The sequence below is a fragment of the Anas platyrhynchos genome, chromosome 16, assembly GCF_047663525.1.
Source record: "Anas platyrhynchos isolate ZD024472 breed Pekin duck chromosome 16, IASCAAS_PekinDuck_T2T, whole genome shotgun sequence".
NCBI lineage: Eukaryota > Metazoa > Chordata > Aves > Anseriformes > Anatidae > Anas > Anas platyrhynchos.
In genome coordinates this window covers 9804977-9828377 of record NC_092602.1, presented here as the reverse complement: position 1 = coordinate 9828377, position 23401 = coordinate 9804977, and the positions used below count along the sequence as shown (strand labels likewise).

The 23401-nt window shown below is 45.5% G+C and overlaps 1 protein-coding gene across 10 annotated transcripts in view; it reads left to right on the top strand.

The window, feature by feature from the left end:
- Window positions 1-22289, top strand: part of HIC2 (HIC ZBTB transcriptional repressor 2) — an 81423-nt gene extending 59134 nt beyond the window's left edge. For 4 of the 10 annotated variants that reach the window (XM_005021167.6, XM_027470272.3, XM_072024260.1 and 1 more), the window contains 2 exons: window positions 6695-6833; window positions 13076-22289. In XM_005021167.6, coding sequence (XP_005021224.2) covers window positions 13112-14824 — 1713 coding nt within the window. In that variant the 5' untranslated portion in view covers window positions 6695-6833; window positions 13076-13111 and the 3' untranslated portion in view covers window positions 14825-22289. Of the gene's footprint in view, window positions 1-6673; window positions 6834-8264; window positions 8398-9792; window positions 9815-13075 lie in introns of those variants that run through there. The other 6 variants (XM_005021168.6, XM_072024261.1, XM_021273496.4 and 3 more) reach the window with 4 other exon arrangements.
- Window positions 22290-23401: the final 1112 nt, after the last annotated feature.

Here is a 23401-nt window from a genome sequence, read left to right as displayed (position 1 = left end):
CACAATGCCAAAAGAGAGGTTTTAGTCCAAATATACCCTCATTAAACATACTTTCTGCATCACCTGGAAGTCTCTTGATGCTGTTATATTAGCAAGCTCTGCTGGAAGTGGTAAGGATATAAGAATTTTATTTTTTCCTTCCAGTCCAAGGTGTAGCACTGGTGTTTGTTGTGGCTGTTAGCAGTAGTTTGTACATATATTACTCCTTTGGCCAGATTCTGATCATACTTATGGAGCTGTAAAACTGCTGAGTTGTTTCATCTGTGTAACGGAGGTTTCAGTCCCTCTGGCTGTTTTGGTTTTTCTGTTTTGGTTCTGGGTTTTTTGTTTTTTGCTTTTTTTTTTTTTCTTTAACCACTTTTCTTGCTGAGAGGGTAGAGCTCTGTGGGAAGAGATCCAGCAAACTTTTAAAATAGCCTTTTAGCGTGTGTTGTTTTTTTTTTTTTTTTTTAACTCTTGCTCAAGGTTTTAAATATGTGAATTCTCCCTGTGAATTCTCATCTGAGTGCCTATGAAACCTGCCAGTCAAGCCTGAATCTTGCAGGAGGTGCGGCCACGTTTATGTTCTCAGAGCTCTCTGGCACAGACACCTGGTACACCTGCGTCTCCTGCTAGTTTCAGTACTGTCACAACTTCACCCCTCGTGCCTGTTTCTCTCGTACCTCCTGTTTTTCCCAAGGTTATCTGCTATAAATAGAATCTGCTCCAGCTTTTCACTCCCCCACACCCATCTTGAGGAGAATAATTACCAAATGAGATGGTTTTAATAGTGCTGAAAGAAGGAGGGCGATCCATTCTGCTGTGCTCTTTGAGGCTTGTTTCTGACAGGAAATAAATGCACAAATGGCTTAGCAATTTCCTTAGGTGACAACTGCAAAGTGAGTAGCTTTCGAAATACTTAAGCCTGAGTATTTAAACATTTGATAAACCATGGGTTATCTGAAGAATAAAATTCTTTTAACTGTTTTGGAACTGACAAGATTCTGAGCCAAGGTCTCAGTCTGAGTATAAAGTGTAGTTGTTTCCTTAATTGTTGCTAGGCGGGTGGAGATAATTGTGGTATCTGTTGTTCACCTGTCCAGAAACCAAAGCCGTGCTCAACCCAGGCGAGCAGAGATGCTTTGGGTGATGCAGCTTGCTTTCAGCAAGTGATGCAGCAGCCAGAGGGTGCAAACATGTAGAGCGTTCAGAAACCATAAACCTTCTTAAAACGAATGCGAGTAAGGGTTTAAGGTGATGATGCCAACTTTGCTGTGCTTTAAACTATGCTCACAGCAGCCCAGACGGTAACGTGGTTACAACAAGAGAAACGAAAGAGAAGCTGTCTGTAGGCTCTATGAAGCAACTGGTGAGCAATCGCTGAGGTGCTGGGGTGCTCTGCGCAGAACAAGTGCCTACAGATACAAATGCTGTGCGAAGGAACCATTAGTGGCACGCAGATACACGCTGGCAAATTAGGCTGGAGGACGATAAGACGCTCCTACAGCTTTTAAAGTCATCCTTGTCGTGATCACTTCACCATAAAATATTAATTTCTCCAGCGCAAATAAAAGCACAGCGCATCTCCCAAATAATCTCTTAAAACCCAAACAGACCGGTAAGAGTAAACCAAGTCTGACCGCCCAGAGCTCTGAATGAAATGGGACTGGCAGTACTTGTTCAGGCTTTACAGCCACCTCTCTGCTCTACTCTGACAATTATTTATTACCACTAATACTGTGCTTTGTAAACTTATCCAGTGCTTTATGAAGTAAGACATGTTTCCCATTTTAAATATGTTATAATCTTGTGTGCTGATAAGGGGTGCAGGTTATGCCTTGGATGTTCATAAACAGCATTAGCACTAAGAGTTTTATTAGTGCTGGGTCCTTTCAAGCCTGTGGCTCTTTCTTTTTCTTAATGACCCTTTCCCGGTCAAGTGCTGGAATAAGGATTTTGACACCTTTATCTTCCAGGCTGGAACAGTGTGGGCATGCTTTTGTTTTGTTGGTAGTGAAAGAGCAAAACCCAAGCAGAGCTCCAGTGGAGTGACTGTTGCTCTGCATGGGTTTAATCCACTGCCTTTTGATGCTTCTCTGAGACAAATCTCGAGTTTGGATGATGGCAGCAGAGAGCCAGCTTGTGAGATCGGAGCGTGTGTGTGTGTGTGTTCGCGCGCGTGTTTTAAATAAACAAACAATGGAACAGCAACTTCAACAAATTGTGAGTGGTGCTAATTTGTTGTAGCGCTGTCTTGCCTTCTGGCAGTGTTGATTTAGGAGAAGCTGAGCAGGCTGGAAGGGCTGAGGGAGATGCTGGTTCTTTTGCTGCAGGGCGTGCATATGGTTCAGCATAAAGCACTTCGGGGGTCCTGTCCTGAGGATGCAGAGGCTACCGATTCCCCTCAAACAAAATCTTGGGCAAAACTACCTCATCCTCTGCCTTGCCCCTCCCCTTTCACTTTTTTTTTTTTTTAAATGGAGGCATGTTTTGAGTCTTGATTCATGACAAGAGCCTATAATTTGTGTGTTTTGAGAACTGCCAGAAAATCCTTGACCTTGACAAGAATAGAGTGTAGGGAAGGTAAGTAGTAAGATACTTTGCTTTGGATTGTAGCAAAGCTTTCAACATCCCATGACCTTGCTGGGCAGCTTTTCATAACCCTCCTGGGGTTGTAATCACTGAAGCTGAGAAGCCTTCTGACAGAAGGCTGGCCAAATGTGCCTGAGATCTCTGCAGCCCTGGCCCACAGTCGTGCAGTGCTGCAGGGTAAGGATGGCAGGATGTGAGCCTCGCTGGGAAGAGATGGGTTTGGAAGCATACGTGGAGTGACCTCCCTGTAGCCAGTGAGCCAAATGTAAAGGAAGTTTGAAGTCTCAAGTGGAGATAAGAGAGGAATAAAACAGTTGAAATGAGAATTTGGGGTACCAGTAGCATTTGAAGACAGTCAGAGAAGGAAATGTGAATTTTTAAAATGAGTAAAATCACAGAAACCATTCCTGCAATGCCCTAAGCTCTGCTGTCCCCTTAGGATATCTTCAGCTTGGACAGATTTGACTGCAATACAAATAGTTTGCAAGACCTTGAGTCTGTGTAAGGCTGCCTTTTTTTACAAGTGATAGTGGCTTTCTGGCATCTTCTCATTTCCAGGCTCAGAGTTGCAGAAACACTGTGGTGGTTACACAGCACCCAGCACCTGAGTGTTCAGGATGCTCAGTTAAGCGTAGGATTTGGAGGGGTGTTTGATGGGCAGTGCAGCACAGGGTCTGGATTCCACCAGGACTAATTCTTCAACAGTGCTGTGCTCAAAAGACTGCACAGGAGTGGAGCATACAGGAAGAATTTGAGGCCAGGTTGGTGCTTGGAGGCAAAGATTTTTCTCTAGAAGTACAGGCCAGTTCTTGGCAAAAAATAAAAATGAAAAATGATGGATACAATGCAAAGGGTGCCATATTTAAAGCATTGCTTATTTGTGTTAAGGAGAACTGCTGCTGCAACCACAGGTACGGCTGAGATAAGGTTATGAGATTTGATCTCGTAGAAAAAAATGGGACGGCAGTTTGTTTCTCTACTCACTGGCACCTGGCATATGGTGAGAGAGATGACATTTTGGTCCAAGACTGTGACTGCCCACGTCCTCCCCGCACCCCTCAACATGGAGCTTGGTGGAAATGTAAACTACTGCAACACGTTCACAGCATTAGCGGTGTTCTGTATGCAGATGCTCCTGCGCAGACTGCTGCTCTCTGCAGAAAAGTTTGCTGAGTCCACAACAAGAAATAAAAATAAGCAGGCCAATTGAGAGGATCTTTATCAAACCCTCTCCCATTTCTTCTAGTACTCCGAAGCCTTGTTTGCTCTAACAAACCCTGTAACTAAGGGGTCTGAGTCACAACAGCTCGTGGATTTAACACTCCCAGCTGTCTGCCTCATCCCTGTCCTGGAGATCCCTCCCCAGTCGCAGGGACAGCTGAAAGCCATGCATTTGCTCCAGAATTGCTGCATTTCACAACCCAGCTATCAGCTTGTACCTGCGGTGACTCAGAGCCCTAAAGCTGTGCTGCAACGGGGGAGGCTGCTGTAAGACAGCCTCAGCTGGAAAAGGGTCACAGCGTTCCTTCCCCACCGTGCCCCCGGAGCAATGTCCGGCACGAAGCTGCCGCCCCGAGCACCCCCTGCCAACTGTAGCTCACCACAGCGAGGAGCAGGCCCTGTGATTTTAGGACCAGAAGCATCTTCTCACTCCATGCAATTCATAGGGTTGTTGATTCTGCCTAACACTCTCTAGGATTAGCTGGGAGGTAGCAGCAGTCCTTTAGTCATGTCCTAAATTCTTGCATTGTAAAGGGAGAATTCTGTATGCCAAGGCTCAAAGGTAGCTGGGAAACAGGAGTTTTGCATACCAAAGGGCCCCTACCTGGTGGGTGGGTAGGGGCTCCCTTCCTCCTCTGAGGACTGAGCTACTCCACTGGCTGTGTGGGTATTTTAGTGCAATAAGGAGTCCTTAGATTAGTGTGGGGCATCAAAGCTACCTGTACCACTTGCAATGCAGTACCGAGCTGGAGCTGAGCCTGCTCAGTTGCTGCAGAGCTGCAGGAGGACCCGACATCTATTGCTGCTCACTGGCTTCTGAGCCTTTATTTGTGCCACTGCTGTGCTGAGATCAACCGTGCTCTGCAGATCTGCAAGGGTCTGTGGTGCCTGGCTCTGCCTGACAAGATCTCCGATGTCCATGCCTCTGCTTTTCTCCTCCCATCTGAAGGATCTGGGCAGTCTTCATGTCAATGCTGAGAATAGATGTATAGTATACAAAAGCTCTGTTTAGGAATTGGCAGGAAGCTTTATTTCTGACTGCAGCGTGATGTTCTAGCAGTAGGAAACACCTTTGTGTTAAGCAGTTCTCTGCTAATCTCTGCCCTAGAGGGGAAACACAACTATGGAGAAGAGCTTCTTGCTTCACAGTAGCAAGAAGTAAATTGCTGTAATCTGGGTGTAAATCTGCTCTTGAGCTACTGTCTCGAAACCAGTCCAAAAATACCTCAATGCAGCATTCAGCCTTCCTTAAGCTGAGTATTGCTGAGGGTTTTGCAGAGTCCCGATGCTGGCAGGCGAGGTGCCTTGCTTTTAGGCAGTCTGGAGGGTGTGATCTGCTGGAGAGGGGAGCTCCAGCTCCCCAGGGCTCAGGCCCTTTGTGCCTAAAGCTGAAGGCCGTTTCAGTGTGGGTTGGCCTGTTTGTGCTGGCAGTGGCCCGATGTCTGTAGTTCAGCAAATGCTCTTGGATCAGCGTAGCCCAGGTCAGTAAGCAAACACTTGCTTACATTTCACTTCTTCATTGTATTGACAAGATTTAAAAATTGACAGCCCATAGCAGTCAAAACAGGACAATCTGAATACAAAAGCCCTGTTAGCTCATTGTGGAAGGGATTTAGTTACAGAACTGTGGGGTAAGAACGCAGGTGGGAATAATGGGAACATGCTGTCCTGGGCCTGAGCCCAGCAGATGTCCGGGAAGAATGAAGATCTCCTTACATCCGGTGTCCTTTGCGTGAAGACACTTCCTAGCTGCCAGGCCACTGTCCCCCCTTCCATTCCCTGTCCTCCAGATAGATTCCTTATTGTAAGCCTTTTTCATTCGGCCTTTTATCTTTTAAGGTTGAACTGATAATCGATATTCTTCTAACTTTTCACATGTAAGATTTCTATCTCCAACAGCACAGCTGGAGACACGCAGCCATCAAGAGCTCTGCAAAAGCTCCATTTTGCCAGGAGGGTCTAAAACCTATTTTAAATCCCTGAACAGCCACAGGCTTATTTCTGGTGGGTTGTTTCTTTTTCCCACTGGGGGAGCAGCATCAGTTGTAGAGAGAGACCCGTACTTAGCCATCTACCCTGCAAGTATCCTCTTTGATAACTGCCAGAGCTGATTACAGGAACTGCTGGAGGAGGATATGCACTGCAGAGGATATCCTAGGTTTGACAAGCTGAGTGTCTGTGGGACGTGCCTTTTCTTGGCATGCAAAGGATGTTGTTGTTTTTACCTTTGGGCAGGGAAGGGTGGAATTACACCTCAAGTTTTGTGACTCTCGTATGAGCTGCAGTTCACCATGAATCAGCTTCATCTGCAGTCTCCAAGAATGGAGACTCAAATTGTTAGTGAAGCATTATTATAAACAGGAGTGGGTACACAAGATTCCCTTTTTCCTCCTCCTTGCTCCACAGCTGTAACAAAAGCCAAAGGACTTGGCTCAATTATGACCACAGGCTACCAGGGGCTTGGGAAGAGGGACAGGGAAAAGGCCCCACGGCAGAGGATCAGCATTCATGTGTTTCTTTCATTGCCTGTATGCAGGGAACAAGACCATGAAGCTCTGGCACCGTGCTCTTCTTGTTGTAGAAGCATTTCTCAATGACGATATTTAGGTGCCTGAGTTTGTGGGCAGAAGGAAGCTGGTGCAGACACCCTGGGATCTGCTGTTCCTGGATCCGTGTCGCCTGCTCCCCCCCCAGCTCAGTGCCGTTGGAGTCGTGAATGGAGATGGCCCGAGCAAGTCAGCAAGAAACTTGCAGAGGCCTTCTGCCGTGTTCACTGCAGCTCAGCAGCTCTGGGGAGATGGGTGGAGGGGAGGTTGTTCTAGCACTTACATTTTTAAGGCAGGTGGCCATTTTAAAATGTACGTTTCAATTTTGATTGCAGTTTTTTAATTGCATTTAACAGCGCCTGGTTCTCCATTCTGCATCCGTGCAGCCACGTTCTATTGATGGCCTGTTGTGATTTCAATGGAACATCATGGGATGTACCTGGCACGTCGGGCAGCACTGGATGGAGGTGCCTTTAGCCCAATGTACCTGGCATGGTAAGCGGCAACCAAGCGGTTAATCTGCATTCTACTGCTCGTAGTCTCAGCTTGTATAGCAAGGTGTTCCTGCTTTGCTGCAGCCTTGCAATGACTGGAAATCACTTTGCTCTCCTGATGTTAGTGCTTTCACGCACAAAGGGCCCCTACCCCTTTCACTCATGGCGATTCCCCTTCCCTGTACAGTTTGCCATGCAGTAGGGAAGGGACTAGCCATGTCAGGCTCTGCTTGCTCTTCTAGGACAGGAAAGAGAAGGGACTGGGGACATCATCTGACTCTTTATCTTCTCTCCTTTTTGGGGCAGGAGCAGTTGAGCATGTATTGCCCACGTACCAAATGTCCAAACGTTGCCGCACGAGGGTACCAAACAGGTGCTTGTGTCCATAAGCAAAACAATTTCTGTGGGAGTCCTGCAAGAGCTGCTTCAGGGAGCCGGGAGGGCAGTTCTGCCTGGCACTAATTGGAATGTAACAAACTAAATAAGGGCCACTTTAAGTTTGCTGATGTGGTATCCTCTGTGAAATAATCCTCCATTCTCCTCCTTTCCATGTCCACAATTGCAACAACAGCTGCGCATCCTGCTCTGCCTTGCATGTCGCTTTCTCTCCCTTGCCCAGCTCGCAGACCTCTTTCCGAGTAACTCAACATGTTGTTCTTACCTATTTTGAAGTGTGAGATACTCCTGTGTGAAAACAAGGGTGCTGCATCCTGTTTTCTGCTTGAGATCACCCCAAAGAGCTTTTGCTGCTTCACTGCCAGTGATGAACAAAGTGCATGTTCTTGCCTCTGCTTCCACATTCTGCTGTCTGCCTGCTCGCAGGGGCTGGGGATAGGGAACCGTGTGGGCTAACACAGTTCGTGCATTCCTCTGTCTGCCTCTGCTGCTCTGGAATGTGAATACATTTACAAGGCATGGGCTAATGACCTGCCAACTGCAGCTCCTAGGGGGAAGGTTAGCAGCCATGAAAGACCACCTCACTGATACCTCAGGAGAGCCATGGAAATAAGTTCTGTTGGGATGTGGGGAGAGAAAGATCAGATGAGCCAGTGAGCAACAGGAAAGCTCTTCCCACTGGGGTCTTCCAGTGTTCTAAAAGAGTTAGTTCCTCTGAAACTGAAGGGTGGAAAAGCGATCTGTTTCAGTTTCACCCAGATCCAGTAGTAGATGGACAAAGTATTTTTAATGTTAGAAGTAAATTGGTGGAAAGAGCAACATAGGAAACGAGTGATTCTGTTTTGTCTTGTTCTTCCCCATGCTCACTACTGCAGCGTGTGCTCAGTGCAGCAGAACTGCTTGGGAAGGCAGAGATATAACCCAGCAGGCCACTATCTTGTCCTAAGTATATTATAACATGCACAGTAGGCTAGCGCTTTGATGGCATCTAATTTGATACATCACATCTAATCTGTTTGTTGGTTTTTATCTGCAGTACGGTTAGTGCACTGCTCAGGTGCTCGGTGTCTAGCCTTCTCATCCATCCACAAATCCTCTACGTGAAATGAGTGATTCCTTAGATCTGTTTTTGATTGATTCTTTGCTTCACTGGTGTTGCTTCTTAAAAGGTAAACAATATTCATATGCTGCAATCTATAACACAGAGGTGAAATCAAATAGCATCTCCTGCCAGAGGTTGCTAGGATAACCCATTTAGCATTCATTCAGGAATTACTTTTATGAAGAGATGTAGCACTATTAAAGAGAATCAAACCTGTAATGAATATGTAGATTTTATACTACTTAACGGGGTGAAGGCATTCCTCTTCTCCTGTATTTGGCAATTTAATTTTAGTGATTTCCAGAGTCCTTATGGAAACTGAGAGCAAATTATGTTTTTCCTGCTTTGTAGTGAGAGCAGCAAAGCTCCTGGAGCAGCTGGTACGTTCTGCACCATCTTCATACCCACTGGATCACTGTGTGCTCCAGGCTGGGCACAGCAGCTCAGTTACCCAGCTCCCTGGGCACAATTGCTTGTGAAAATGCTATCAGCTCTTAGCTTGCGTAGCTTTGTTTGATGTGTGGCATCTGCTTGCAGCATTACTGCATTCTGTGATTTGTGCCCTGTATTTCCCACACCTTTGCATGTGCTGTGTCTCAGTGCCATGGATATGGTGGAGGTAGTGGAGAGCCTCAGCCTTGCTTCCTTCCTCCCTTGCACAAGAATATCTGGCAGGTTCACTGCTCTGAGAACTGTGTGCCTTGAATGACTAGAAAGCAACCTAAATCTGAAAAAAAAACATCTCGAATGCTAATTGAACAAAGCCTTTTGTGATTGTTTTAAATGCAAAGGAATGAAATTTTGCACACCAACTTCAATGCTAATAGACTGTGGCCCCAGTGAGATATTTACATATTCTTTAGTTTTATTTTGTTGTTGTTTTTGTTTTTGCTTTTTTTTTTTTTTTTTTTTTTTAACCTGAAATGCAGCTGAGCCTCTCCCTAGCCAGGGCTCCTCTGAATGGGGAGTTTATTTTTTGTATTTATGTGCAGAAGAAAGAAAAGGAAGGGGTCTTAAAAATTGTACTGAAATACATGAAATATAAACCACTGTAATTTTTCAGGGACTTTTGGGGCTTTTGTTGTTGTTATTGGTGGTGGTAGCCAAATGTTCAGGGTTTGTTAAGAGCCATTCTCTGCAAACTAATGGATAGCAAGGCTTTTGTAAGGCTGCACCTGCCATTTGTTTGGGAAGATCTGCTAACTTTTATGCTGGACTTAACCTTGTAGTTATCTTTGGTCCCATGCTTTCAGCTAGAAGTGAGATCTCAGGAATGCCACAGATTAAGGAATAATGCCTGCTTCTCTCTTTGCTAACAAGATTTCCAACACACCCCCTCTTTCCCTACACCAAAAATGCATCATTGCTAAGAAGTGTTTATAACTGGTCAGCTCTGGAAGACATCTCAGAAGGGATTTCTTTGTGTTCAGGACTACACAAGATACCAAAGCCAGGCTGATGCTATAAAGCTTTTGCCAACAAAGGTACACAGTCAAAGGGTGTGTGCTCTGACCCACCTGGCTGTCCTGGGAAAAGCGCTCAGTGGGCAATACCTGGCAAACCTTTAAACACGGGGCTCTGAACTAGGCTGAAGGTTTTCCTACCTTGTTCTTTACATTCATTTTGTTGGGGCTGCTAAATCCATGTTAGACTTCAGCTAACAAATTCAAATGGGATAGGCAGCGTTGTAGTACTTAAAAGCTGACCACTGCTTTTAAAACCTCCTAAAGGTAATAACCGACCCCATACTTACATCCTACTGAACATGAGTACTTTTGTAAAATTTGACAGGTGAGATAAATAGAAGTAATTTAAACAACTTGTACTATGCTAATTTTTCTGCTGCAGAATGTCCTGAGATTTAATAATAACATTATCTTCCTCATAAAGGTCAGTAAAAAGCAAAACTATAATTCTACGTCAGCTTCCCGGGCTTTCCCTGCAGGCTCATTACCTGGCTTCAAGATCATTTAAAGCAGAAAGAAAAAACAGAAGTAAAAATCCCAAAACATTTCCTGCCAGTAGCAGCAGCAATCCTTGACTTTTTGCAAAGGCTTAGACAAACACGTACACAGAGATTTCTAGGCCACTGCTTCAGGTGCCACATGAATGGGAAATAAGCTCACTTTTAGTTCAGTAACATACTTTTTTTTCAGTGTGTTTAGGAAAAAAAATACTGGCTATGCTGTTTCCTTTCCCTTCCTGCATTTCTTTTTTTGATGGAACACTTACAAATCCTATTGAGGGATTTTGTGTGTTATATGCGTGGAGAAGCACCATTCTATCTGCAGTGAAAACAGTGTAGTAATGGGCTGTCTCCTGAGCATGATGCATTTATATAGAGAGATGCTGTGTTACGTTGCAAGCCATGTTTTTGTCCTTCCCTATCGATATATCTTGGTGACCCAGAAGTAAGTGCTTTTACTGGCCTGGTTAGATAAAAGTGGGTATTTGGTGCCTCTCTTGTTGCTTCCTCCTTTTAATCAGCAATTCTGGAAGCAAGCCACTAAAGCCAGACACATCGCCTGCGTGCTGCAACTCTGATGTAGCTAATTACAGCAAAACTTGTTTTTAAAGTGCTCAACACTGCTCAGCGCTGGTAATCCCTGTCTCTGTCGTGTTTTTGTGATGCTGCAGAATGAATTTCTATGGCAGAAACACTACAGAGAGAGAAGAACTAACTGGCTAATACCACAGCAAGCCTGCATTTCCTTCTTTGGCTGCAACCCTTTTTAAAGGCAGCCACCTCAGGGAACAGTATTCATGTGCCAAAGGCTCAGTGGTGGATGCCCCATCTACTGGGTTCTCATCCACTGCTGGAACGGATGGGAACAGAAGAGAAAAGCAGAGCAGGCATTTTAGCTGTGGGTCAAGGTGAAAAGCCCCTGAGATCCGTGTGGGTGCAGAACTAAGTGCCAGGGCACTGAGCAGGGGCCACAAAATTGTACCAAATGCCTAACCGAGTTTCAGGCTAGCCAAGTGGAGACATGTGTCCCGTGGAAGAAGGGAGGCACATCCTCGGCATTTCTTTTGGTAACCACAAAAGTACCATGCTAGCGAGTCAGCAGTATGGGAGGAAAAAATGCATTAGTTTACTTTTCTGTAGCTTTTTTCATAAAGAAAAATCTTTTTGTTGTACAGAAATGGATGAGGTAAATTTACCACCTTTCTGCCAACTGAAATCTTTCTATTAATCACCAGTCAGTAAGAATCACGTTTGAAAAAGGCTTATTTTTACTAATGAGAGTCTCACTCATATTTCTTTTCCTCGAGTACACATACTTGACCCCGAGAGAAGATAATTCAGTCTAATGCTTCATCATTTGAAGTCTGATGGGACAGAATGTGGTAATGGGGCTCACAAGCAATAAAAACATTAACTCAAGATGATTTTAAGACAAAACTTAAGCTCTTCATTTCTATGGATGTATGGCCCACTCCTCCTTCAAAAGCAGAAATCTATTTCAATAATAACATGAAGTGGGAAAGGAATGAAGAAGGGGAAGGCTAAAGGTAGCTGGTTTATGTCTGGTATTTAATTCCTATGTTTGAAATTCAGCAATTGCTTTAAACCAACTTTAAACTAACAGATAAATGCCTATTACAAATAGTAGCTGGCACTTTCAAACAAAAGTCTCAACAACAAAGTAAAAAAGAAAAAGATCTTGGATTTCTGAAAGCAGCCCCAACTTTAAATTCTAGTTATTATGTGCTTTACTAGCTACCAAATTTGCAGTTGCAGTTAGTTAATTCTGATCCTCCTCAAAGTAGACGTTTCCTAATTGTAATAGTACTGGGAAAGTAAATATAAATATCTAAACTAAAACACATCATAAATAGTGTTTGTGAAACACATGAACTATGCAGAGGGAACCACTATCTTCCTCTCTTCTCAGTATTTCAGGGTAGAGACACTGTGACTTGAGACAGGTTATTTGACTCTATCAGTTTAAACAAAATTCCTTCAAGCTAAGGGAGGGGAATTGACTTAAGAAAACAGTTTCAGATTGCTGAAGACTTTTGGTGGCATTTGGCTCGCTCAACACCCTGAATTTCAGCCAGTTTGGGGTTGATTCTAGCCCCTGAGGTTAGTGGATTGGGCTATGGACGTTGCCAGGGGGCTGGTTTTTAAAGCAGCCTTTCATACTCTTAAGGAGATTTCCCATTCGCACCTCAGTGTGATTAATTCCATCTCCTACAGATTTAGTTGCTACATGTCATTTTCACAACCCCAGAGCCACCGGGTTTTGTAAGACTTCAACATGTAAAAGCCAGGAAACAAACTACACGGTAAAGCAGGGAAGCTGCAGCTTATGCCGATTCTTTTACATGCTCAGATACGCAAACGGCAGAGAGGTAGATGCTTCTTTTTTCTTCCCTTTTTCTATCTCTCCCATTCACCCTTCAGATTTGCACCAGGGAAGGGAAACAGCTTTCCTCTGTACCTAACTATTGTTTTCTCGCTGGTAGCTTTTGAACACTAATTCCAGCCAATGCTGATTTCTTTTGTAAAAAGATACTCGCAAATTTGAGTTTTGAGAGGACCAAAAATGAGAGCCACTGATGAGAACCACTCCTGTCTGTACTCCGAGCAGGATCACAGCTTGCAAGGCTGGATCATTCCCAGGCCTCCTTAGTCAGTGTCAAGCCGAAGGCAGCCTGCACCGTGTTAAGCCAGTCTATTAAATGTCGACTTGCTCAAGTGGAAACAGCAGGTTCACACTTCTCGTCCTCCTGTTTTGCAGGTGGTAAAGTGAAGGTGAAAGGAAGAGAAGGTGGAGATGGAACTGCCAAATCATGCCAAACAACTGCTACTGCAGCTGAACCAGCAACGAGCCAAAGGTTTCCTCTGTGATGTGATCATTGTGGTAGAAAATGCCCTGTTTCGTGCCCATAAGAACATCCTGGCAGCCAGCAGCATGTATTTCAAATCCCTTGTCCTGCATGACAACCTGATTAACTTAGACACGGACATGGTGAACCCCACCGTGTTCCGGCAGATCTTGGACTTTATTTATACTGGTAAGCTCTTAACGACTGACCAGCCCGGTGAACAGAACTTTAATGCTCTCCTCACCGCAGCAAGCTACCTCCAACTGCACGACCTGGCAGCTCTCTGCAGAAAGAAGCTGAAGCGGAGCAGCAAGTCCTTTGCTGGCAAGGCCGGCGGCCTCGGGGTCGGGAGATCCGCCAGGAGTCAGAGACTTTCCACCGCTTCGGTCATCCAAGCTCGCTATTCAGGGTCAAATGAGGGGATGAAGGGCTCGCACTCAAAGGAGCTGTCAAAGGGAAAGCTCTCCGATGACGAGGTCTTCATCAGCAGCTCCAACCAAGAGAACTGTCACTCCTTAAACAGGGGAGCCAGTAAGAACGGCGGTGGGGGCGGCAGCGCGAACGGGAGCACCGGCGACCAGGAGCTAGGCCTCGACCTGTCCAAAAAAAGCCCGTCGCTCCCTGTTGCAGCCTCCCACGATGACACGCAGCACAGCGAAAGCCAGCACGGCTCTCCCCAATCTGCCTCAGCCCCCGCAGCCAACAGTGCCTCATCGTTCGACGAGTCTGGAGTCGGAGCCCCTCACAGCATGGCGGACAGCAGCGACCCCATGGAGATGGATCTGAGCGAGGAGTGCCACCACGCGCTGACGGAGAGCAGCCAGCGCAAGGGCCTCCGGCACTCGTCCCGCAAGAAGGAATGGATCAAGAAAGACAGCGCCTTTGACCGAAAGGAGGGGAGCAAAGACAGGGACGAGGGCGAAGGGCTGCCCAATGGCATCCTGCTGGGGCCCTTGTCCAAATCTGTGGAGCGGAGCTTGGCCGGAGCCTACGGCGCAGACCTGCCCTACCCGTGCAAGGAGGAGGTGGAAAACGGGAAGGAGAACAGCGACGACAGCGGCCAGAGTGAGAGCGAGAGCGGCGGGCACACCAGCGCCAACTACGTCTACCGGCAGGAGGGGTTTGAGCCAGTGGCCTACGGCGACAACCTGTACGTCTGCATCCCCTGCGGCAAAGGCTTCCCCAGCTCCGAGCAGCTGAACGCCCACGTGGAGACGCACACCGAGGAAGACCTTTACATCAAGGAGGAAGGCACGTACGGCAGCAAGGATGAAGCTGAGGATTTGTCCAACCCCAACCAGGCCTACGCCGCCGAGTCCCGGCCCTTCAAGTGTTCGGTGTGTGAGAAGAGCTACAAGGATCCAGCGACGCTGCGGCAGCATGAGAAGACTCACTGGCTGACACGGCCCTTCCCTTGCAACATCTGCGGCAAGATGTTCACGCAGCGGGGCACCATGACACGGCACATGCGCAGCCACTTGGGGCTCAAGCCCTTTGCTTGCGAGGAATGCGGGATGCGCTTTACCCGGCAGTACCGACTGACAGAGCATATGCGTGTCCACTCAGGAGAAAAACCTTACGAATGTCAACTGTGTGGTGGGAAATTCACCCAGCAGCGCAATCTGATCAGCCACCTGCGAATGCATACCTCTCCCACATAAGCCAAAGACTCCAGAATGAGCTTCGAGCCCATCCGCAGTGATTTACCTTTCTGTAGACTTGCTGCTTAAAAAAAAAAAAAAAAGAAAAAAAGAAAAAAAAAACAAACAAAAAAGGGGGCAGCTCCCCACACTCTGTTCAGTCATGGGAGGCCTAAACAAATGTAGCTTTAACATTTAAAAAAAAAATAAAGTTCCTTTTTTCCCTTTTTTTAAAAAAAAGAAAGGTCCACAGCCAAGCTGATGCATTTAGTCCAACTCTCCCTCCAAATCTTGGTGATCTGGCAAGAAATGCCGCTTCTCTTTTGAGCACGTTGACTTCTTTGCCATATTGATTACCTGCAGCGGGAAGCAGGACTGTGGGGGAACTTTTGACCTCCGCTGGCTGCCTCCTCCCTGCCTCGTTCCTTTGTGTTGCTGTTCCCCTACTCACGTCCTCTTTTAACATCCAACTCAGTAGGGGCATTTCTTGCCATTAAAGAAAAAAGTACATCTTTTCAGCAGCCTGAGCAGCTGTGAAATAACACAGCATTGCCCTCACGAGCGTGGCAGCTGTGTCTGTGGACCATCTCACAGGGTCGGCAGCCCCTTCGGATCCGGTGGGAAAGCCACAGCAGTGGTGGGACCCCCCAGCCGTGCCCATGGGCTGCCCAGGGTGGGGAGAGCAGCCTCCCGAGGCATGCACCACCAGAGTGCTTCACTTCAAGAAGTGGTGATGCTTCCCTCGCTGTCCCTCCCTCTTTTTGTTTTGATCTTTCTCCCTGGCACGCATAACCACATGCCACCCGTCCCCACAAAACACGCAAACCTCTTCTGCCTTACCCATGACTGAACAGGGCCTGGATGCCCTGGGAATTTCCTTCAGTGAGCAGGGGGTCGTCTTTACTTTTCTAGTAGTTTCGTATGAATATTCTTTGCTTAGAGGTACTTGTTTTATTAAAGGAAAAACCATTGTAACGTTTATGTGAATGTTTGAACTGGAAGGTCTGAGGTTAATTCTAGGGTGGGTGGGTGGGGAGGGGGTTTGATGTAGGCTGGACTTGCTACAAGTTCCTTAGGTACTTTTTTATTATTTTTTATTTTATTTTTTGTGTGTGTGTATGTTTTTAGCTTTCCTCCCTCACTAAAGAGCGAGTCTGTGTGGACAGACTTGTTACCTTTGCTACCTCTTGAATTCATGAGAACAATAAGATGGTTAGTGAAAGATTAGGCATTTTTTTCTCTTATTGTAAGTAATTAAATGTATAAAAGTAGAAGCTAAATTAAAGTTAAGGGATTTTTACCACCCTGTCCTTCCATCGAAAGTCAGCTAGAGAAATGTTAACGCAAAGCTTGGCCAAAGACAAAGCAAAAAATACGCAGCGCCAGAAGCTGTGCTGGCTGCTTGGATTGGCTTGCTGGCAGTCTCTTGGCTGGTTGTAGTAACTTTTAGATAAAAGAAGAAAACTTCTCTGAGCTTTCTGGGCCCTTTCCAGCTTTGTTTATTGACTCTGGATACTTTGGGGAGAGGAAAATGTCCCCCTCATCTTCCGCTCCCCCAGCACATCTGGGTCAGTCTGCAAACACCTGGCAGGACAGAGGGTGAGGGCATAGCAGCCTATAATTTACTAGAATCCAGAGTGCAATAAGGTGGGGGAGAGGAGGAGAAAGCAAACCAAAGTGTTTCATATCCTCCCTTTTAGACAATTTAACACACGCACACAAAAAGAAAGAAAAATGAAAAGAAAAAGAAACAAAATGTTCTTGCAACATCTGCATAAGACATCACAGCCAACAGCTGCTATTGGTTTAGGAGAGAAGACAGAGAACGTAGCCCACCGATTCTTGGCCCCCTTGACTTTGTTGGCGTGACCTTGTGGAAAGCTATGGCTTATTTCAAGCCTCCCGTGACTGTGGTGGTAAAAATTCACAGCCAGTAGAATCATCCCTTCTGAATTGAGTAAGGTTTACACTTGCGTTTTTTCATATTTTTTTTTTCTGCTCAAACCAGTATAGTCTCTATGCGTAGAGTTTACCAAACCTCACATTTTGTCTTTTTTTAAAAAACAAAAAACAAAACCATTTTTTTTAAGTTTTGACCAAAAAAGAAAAAAGAAAAAAAAAGGAAAAAGTGAGCATGTTTAACTAAAACAAAGAAATATAAGCTTCATTTTCTTTTGTTTTGTTTTGTTTTGTTTTTTTTAAGGTAGACTAGTCCAAAAGAAGTTTTTGGGTCAATTGAATGAACCGAGGAAACTGGAATCCAGGCTCCAAGCAATAGAGAACCCAACTGCGCCTTGGCCTGGTGTCACGTTACAGGGAACACGCTCGCCCCTCTCCTGCCCGCTCCACTCTGCTTCTGCTCGTGCCATTGTCTGCCTGCTCCGGCCCCGCTGCGAGCTGGGGGCATGAGGGGAGCCTGGCCTTCTTTTTTCTCATTGTGCCGCGATGCACTGTTTTCTTTTGCGGGGTTAGGTGGGTTTTTAGTGTCTTTAGCACTTCCACGTTTTGAATATATATTGAATTCTTCTCCCCTCGATTCCCTGCCAAGCCCTGAGAACGTCCCCGGAGTCGTCTCGGGGTGAGACGGGGAAGGCCTTGCCATCTACCTTTTTCTCGGAGCAAGTCTCAGCAGGGCCCAGGGACAGCTGTGCGAGACGAGTTCCTAGGCACTTTGACCCTGCCTTTCCCTTCCCTCCAGCAGCCCGCAGGCTGAGCTGGACCCCGGGCTGCCTGCCGAGCATGGCTCCCCTTGCCTGGCTCCGGACCTGTGGAGCCCAGCTTGCCCGAACAATTTTTAGCTCTTTTGGTGAGCGGCACGCGGCTGGCGCTGAGCTCTGCTCCCACTGCCACTGCCCCCCTTGGCTGTGCCCTGCGGTGGCTCTGGCCCTGGGGACAGCAGGAGCCTGAGCAGAGTCCCCCGGGGAGCAGCCGGAGCTGCTGCCCTTGGTTAGTGCCATTTTTACAACACGTGTGTGGGTGGTGCAGCCTCTCCTAACCCCTCCGCCCCTCCAGGCCCCCGCTTCACTTTTTTTTAAGCCTTGAGAATCATTGTGACGATTCAGGACCCAATGCTATTTGATTTTTTTTTTTTTTCCGGAGCGTTTTTTTAAACTTTACCCCCCTCCCCCAGCACTTAAACAATACGACATAAAGTCTGTGTACAGCGAGAGTATTGTACAAAAGGAAATTTTGTTCTTTTTTTTTCAAGTAGCTGTGTAAAGTTGTGTTCCATAGATTGAGTATAAACAACATTTTCCAAATTGTGACAGTAATAATGAATAACTAATAATACTCAAAACTTCAGGGACTGTTTAAGGCCTGCTTTGGGCCTGAACACTCAACTGCATTTGTACGACATAGTATTGTATCAAACATTTTTCTGTATTTTAATGAGAAAGCAAAACACTAGTTTCATATTTAAGATTTTAAGAGTTTTAGGGTGGGGGGGAGGGAGTTGCATTTTTTTTTAATTTTATTTTAATTTTTTTTTGAAATACACAAAGAGCCTCAAGAGGAATAAAACAATTTAAAAACAACAAAAAAGAAAAAAAAAAAAGAAAAAAAAGAGGCCTGGCAGCTTAAGTATATGCTTTAGTCACTTAGTTCCAGAATGTTTTCGGAATAACAGGAAAAAAAAAAAAAGATAAAATAGCAAAAGTTGTATAAAAATAAAGAAGCTCATACCCAAATTCACAAAACTATTTTTTAAACCAAAGCACATTTGAATGAGTATGGAACCTCACTTGGCTCAGAAAAGTACTAATATATTTATCTCATTGTTTACATAAACTTTTACAGTTTCAGACCTCAACAGATCTAGGGGCCAGTCAAAATTAATCTTTGCTTTTTCCATTGGTTTGTCTTCTGAAGGCTACTGCAGCGTTCCCCAAACCGAGAGGGGAAACCTGCGACCCAGCCTGCATTCCAGCACTGCTCGGGGAGGGCGATCAGAAATACGGCACGGAGATTTAGGGGTTTTTGACGAGGGGCATCGCAGAAGAGACCCAGGCAGGACTTTGGAGGCACTCCTGGGAGTGTCTCCATCTGGGCAAGCAGGAGGTGCTTTGGGCTAGGGCCACCACAGCCGGGGCTGCCCAGGCCCTCGCTCTGCAGGTGCGGCAGGGAGGCGAATATTGGTATTTGGCCTAAGCCAGCCGAGCTCTTCCTCAGAGGAGTAGGAGTGGGTAAAGAAAGGGTAGGGAGAGACGTGAGAAGCTCTGGAGATCAGAGAAGGGTGTTGGCAGAGGATGGTGGGAGCAGCTGTACCCAGCACATCTCCTTACCGCTAGCCATGGGTGAGCTGGGCTGAACTGTTTTCCAGTCCTTACTGCAGAACATCCAAAACCAAATTCCTGGCAAAAAAAAAAAAAAAAAAGCCCAGCTCTGTGCATCTGGGGGAGTTAGCAGGAGCCACAGAGACCACAGAAGACACCAAAGAGCTATTGGCACGCAGCTTCTGTGAGGCTCTGTGGCTGCTGACGTGGCAGAGTACGCACAACTCTGAGCCGCCCCGCCGCGCCGGGCAGGGGCTGCGCAGAGGCGGCCAACGTCCCCGCGAGGACGAGGCGGTGACTTGGGTAGCTTTAAGGGTCTGGGGTGAGGCAGAGAGCGCAGGTACGTGGCCTCCTGTTTCTGTCCAGAGCTGTGCTGGGGCCTGAGCTTCCCCGTTCGGACTGTCTGAGCCACCTTTTAGTTGAACAGCTGGATGGATTCACTCCAGACCTTACAGTCACGCGCAAAGAGACCGACCAAAACCTGCAAGGCTTTCTAGGTGAAACCTAAGCTTGATTTGCATGTTAGAACAGTCGAAAGATGACCAATGAAGATGGTTTGCTAAACTACCGCTGAAGCCAAAAAAAAAAGGATTTTTTTTTTTTAAAATTCCCCATCATTAGTCTTGACCCTTTGTAGCTTTTACCTTCTACACCAAAGCCACCTCAAACATTTGAGGGGGGGGGCTGATGGAAAATGAAATATTAATTTTGCCTGGTCTTAATATCTAACAAAGATGGTGCAAACACTATTTGACAGTGTTGTTTTTGTATCAATATGTATGTGCAGTAATGAATGTATTTATTTCTCAGATTCTGTATGCACAGTTTTGCAATGTAATTCAGAAAGTTGCAAACACAAAGATGTGTCCGCAGGGTCTTCTCTACAGGATTTCAAAAAAATGAAAAAAATATATTAAAAAAAAAAAAAAGAATCTCAGAGACTCTCAGCATAGCCATAAACCATAACCTGTGAAGACAATACAAAGACTGGACTTTTGTAGCTTTGCATAGAAGAGGAATTTATGTTTTGCTGTATTTAAATGTTTCCAGTTACAGTGTCACTCTTTTAAGATTCCTGTTTTGTTTTTTTTTTCCTCTCTCTCGTGTGTGTGGAAAGCATTGTTTTCAAGCAGTGCAGGTTCAAAGTCTGGGTTAGCAGTATTTTACCGTGTCGCTTCAGTTCCGAAAAGCAGGAATATGGGTCTTGACCAGGGAAACATCCAGCGCACTCAGTCAAATAAAATTAATTCTGGGGTAAATGCTGGCAAAATTCAGAGAATGTAAAAGTTATCAGAGGAATGGTTGTGTGCTTCCGATTGCAACTTGTGACTGAGAGGAGTCTACGTCCTGCCCGAAGGTCAGGACAGAGCTCCTTTACCGACCCCCCTCTCTTCCTCCTTTCACTGTTTACTGTAGAAGCAATAAGGTCTCAAAGGTGGGGAGGTGATGCCCAAGGTAGCTGGAGGAAGCTTCGTGCCAAACTCAACAGCATTTGTGCCATTTTGTGATGGGCCTCGCAAACGACGTTGAAGCGTCAGATTCCCTGCCAAGTGAGGTGGTAAGAGTCCCTGGGAAAAGCTGTACTTCACAAAGCCTCTTGTGCCAGTACTGGTAGAGTTAGCAGTTATGGTCCTGCAATAACCTTAAAAATCAGCACGACGAAAGGGATGTTTGTTGGTTTGAGGGTACGTGCCAAATTCAGAAACCTTCCCAATCAGCTGTACTGGAGTTAAGGGAAAAGTAAATCAAAAACAAAGCAAAAAATCCTCCCCACAGTTTAAATGGGTTTGAGGTGCTAAATGGTAAACATCTAGCTCTCTCTAGCCAGCAGAAATGCTTACCACTGAGATGGCATGTTTGATTAAACTCTTATTTAAGCAGGAGTTTAAATTCTAAATGAGCTCTGACCTGTGATCCTGCAGTATTTAATTGGTCTTCTAGCATTTTTTCTTGTTGTTGTTGTTGTTTTTGTTTAAACTTAATGATTTTCTCAACTTCAACAAAGTCTCTTCATTTACTATAACCCCCCCTTTTTTTCCATAGTTACTCTTTCACTCCAGAACTGGTCACATTCTTGAAAACAAAATTTGCAGGTTGCTTTCAGCAGCTGCTTTTGCAATATTTTAAGTCCCATGGTACCTTATTGTCTTTTTTTTAGTGTAGGAGATAAGGAGGCAAGCAGTCGATGATTTTCAGCCCCTTTCCACTCCTTGTATTTGCATTTTTTCAGGGTAGGGGAAGAAAGCAATTTCACCTTTGACAATTTCCCAAGACACTCACTATATTTGCTACTTTCCTTGTAAAAGCAAAAGCTCTAGGATCCTCTGTGAGGCAGTTCCAGCTCTGCCACAGAGTTACCAGCTGGGCCTCTTAGGAAGGCTTCTTCATTTCAGCCCTAGTTCATCTCTGTGCCGTTGTTTATTCTGCTTTCCTTTTTTGAACTAACATGACTCAAAAATACTGAAACAGAAGTTTAGAGAGAGAAATTAATTTGTCATTCAGTCATTCCTGCTGTCTCTTCTCCTGGAAGCCCAGTGGCTTCAAAATATAAACGGATTGGTGTTTTCTGAACAGAGGGGACCCTGTGGGATGCTGTAGGGAAGGTTTAAAACAGTATTTTGTGCTGCAGTATTTGCTGGCAGTTAGGGGACACACCTCATAGTGCTTGCTTTTCCTGAAGAGTGGGATGTTTTTTAAACTTTCTCATTCACAAGTTATCAAGCGAAGCACCTGGACAACTGTTGCTCTAAATGCCACGAGAATTGAGGATAACTGGCTGAGGATAACTTTTCTAATGAGGACAGGACCTTGTTTTGGCTGGCTGGATATTTTCCCCCACTTTATTTTAATACTTTAAATACAACTAAAAAGGGGATGCTCCATCTCTCTCTCTCTCTCTCTCTCTCTCTCTTTTTAATTTTAAGCCTTAATTGTCAGTCAGTCTAGGTGCCCTGGATGTTTCCTGGGGAGGGGGAGAAGAGGGCAGGGCAAGGTAAAGGCCGACATTCCTGCTGCAATGTTCTGTTCATTTCCTTCAAGAGCTTGAATTCAGGTCAGAGCCACACAGAGTTGTGGCTTCAACTCAAGTGTCATATAAAAAGATACAGAAATTATAATATGATCTCAGCATTCAGAAATTTGCAGTCTTAATGTACAGTGATGAGAAACTGTTATTTTATGATCTTTTCATTAAAAGCTTGATTGAAAAATTACCTCTTTTGCTCTAGAGTTCACCTTGTTCCTCCAGCTGACTGTGTCCATGTTTTCTCCTCCCTCATTTGTTCTTGCCCAGGCATTTGAACCAGCTGCTTCACAAAGAAGAACCACTGCCCCACACAAACGCAGCCGAAACAGCCACACACAGCATTTTTATGCACTTACTGCTCGTAAGCCAGAATGTGGTGCTTGTTAGAATACAAGAAATGATAAATAACACGGGCCAGGCTGGCATACAGGAAACGTGCAGGCGAAGGACAGTGGTGGTACCCTAATTTTACCTTTCTTGTCGTGACCCTGAGCAACCTGAGGCTGTTTCTGAACAGTCACTCGTGCTTTGCTCTGCTAATGTCCTAATGACAGTTTGAAAGCAGCCTGTGTCAGAGACAGAAGGAGGCAGATGCACCTCCTGATCTGCAGATCCCTGCAGTCTGTTTGGGCTGCACGTCTAACTCTGTAGGCCCATCTCCGAGGAGCAGAGAAGCATCTGAAGCAGAAAAGTTTCCTAAAAGAAATTAAGGTTCTCTATCCACATGTGGTGCACATAAACCAGGGAAATGCTTCCAGGGAAGATGACTGTAAGTAATGACAAAAGCACTGGCTGCAGATTTCGCCCTCTCAAATGCTAAAAACCAGATATTTTTCCTTGGACAGGTGAAGTGTGAACCTAGTGAAATTAATTAACATTTCTTTGGTCCATGTTTTAACAGCATTTTCTAGTTCCCAGGCCACCTTTCTGGATCTAAACATGCTTTAATATATATTTAATGAAGACAAATTAAGTATCTGCACCATAATGCAAGAGCCAAGCCTGATATTCTGCACCATTTCCCTTTGTCACACTGCACATCACAGCAGTTGTGCTGTTTCTCCCAGAGCCCATTGGAACGTCTTAATATTCAGCAGAGTAATCCTGGTGTTGAATTCCTGTATTTTGTTCTTCCTCTTCTTTTTAAGCGCAGTGCTGACTATATTTTAAAGTGACTGACTGAAGGAGCTTCAAGTTTAGTCAGTTTTCTGACAGGTTGCAAAGTCAGCAGCACTGGTAAGAATATCATTTTTATTTGTCCTTGGAGATGTGTTTTACCCGGCAAGGTTAAATAGAAGG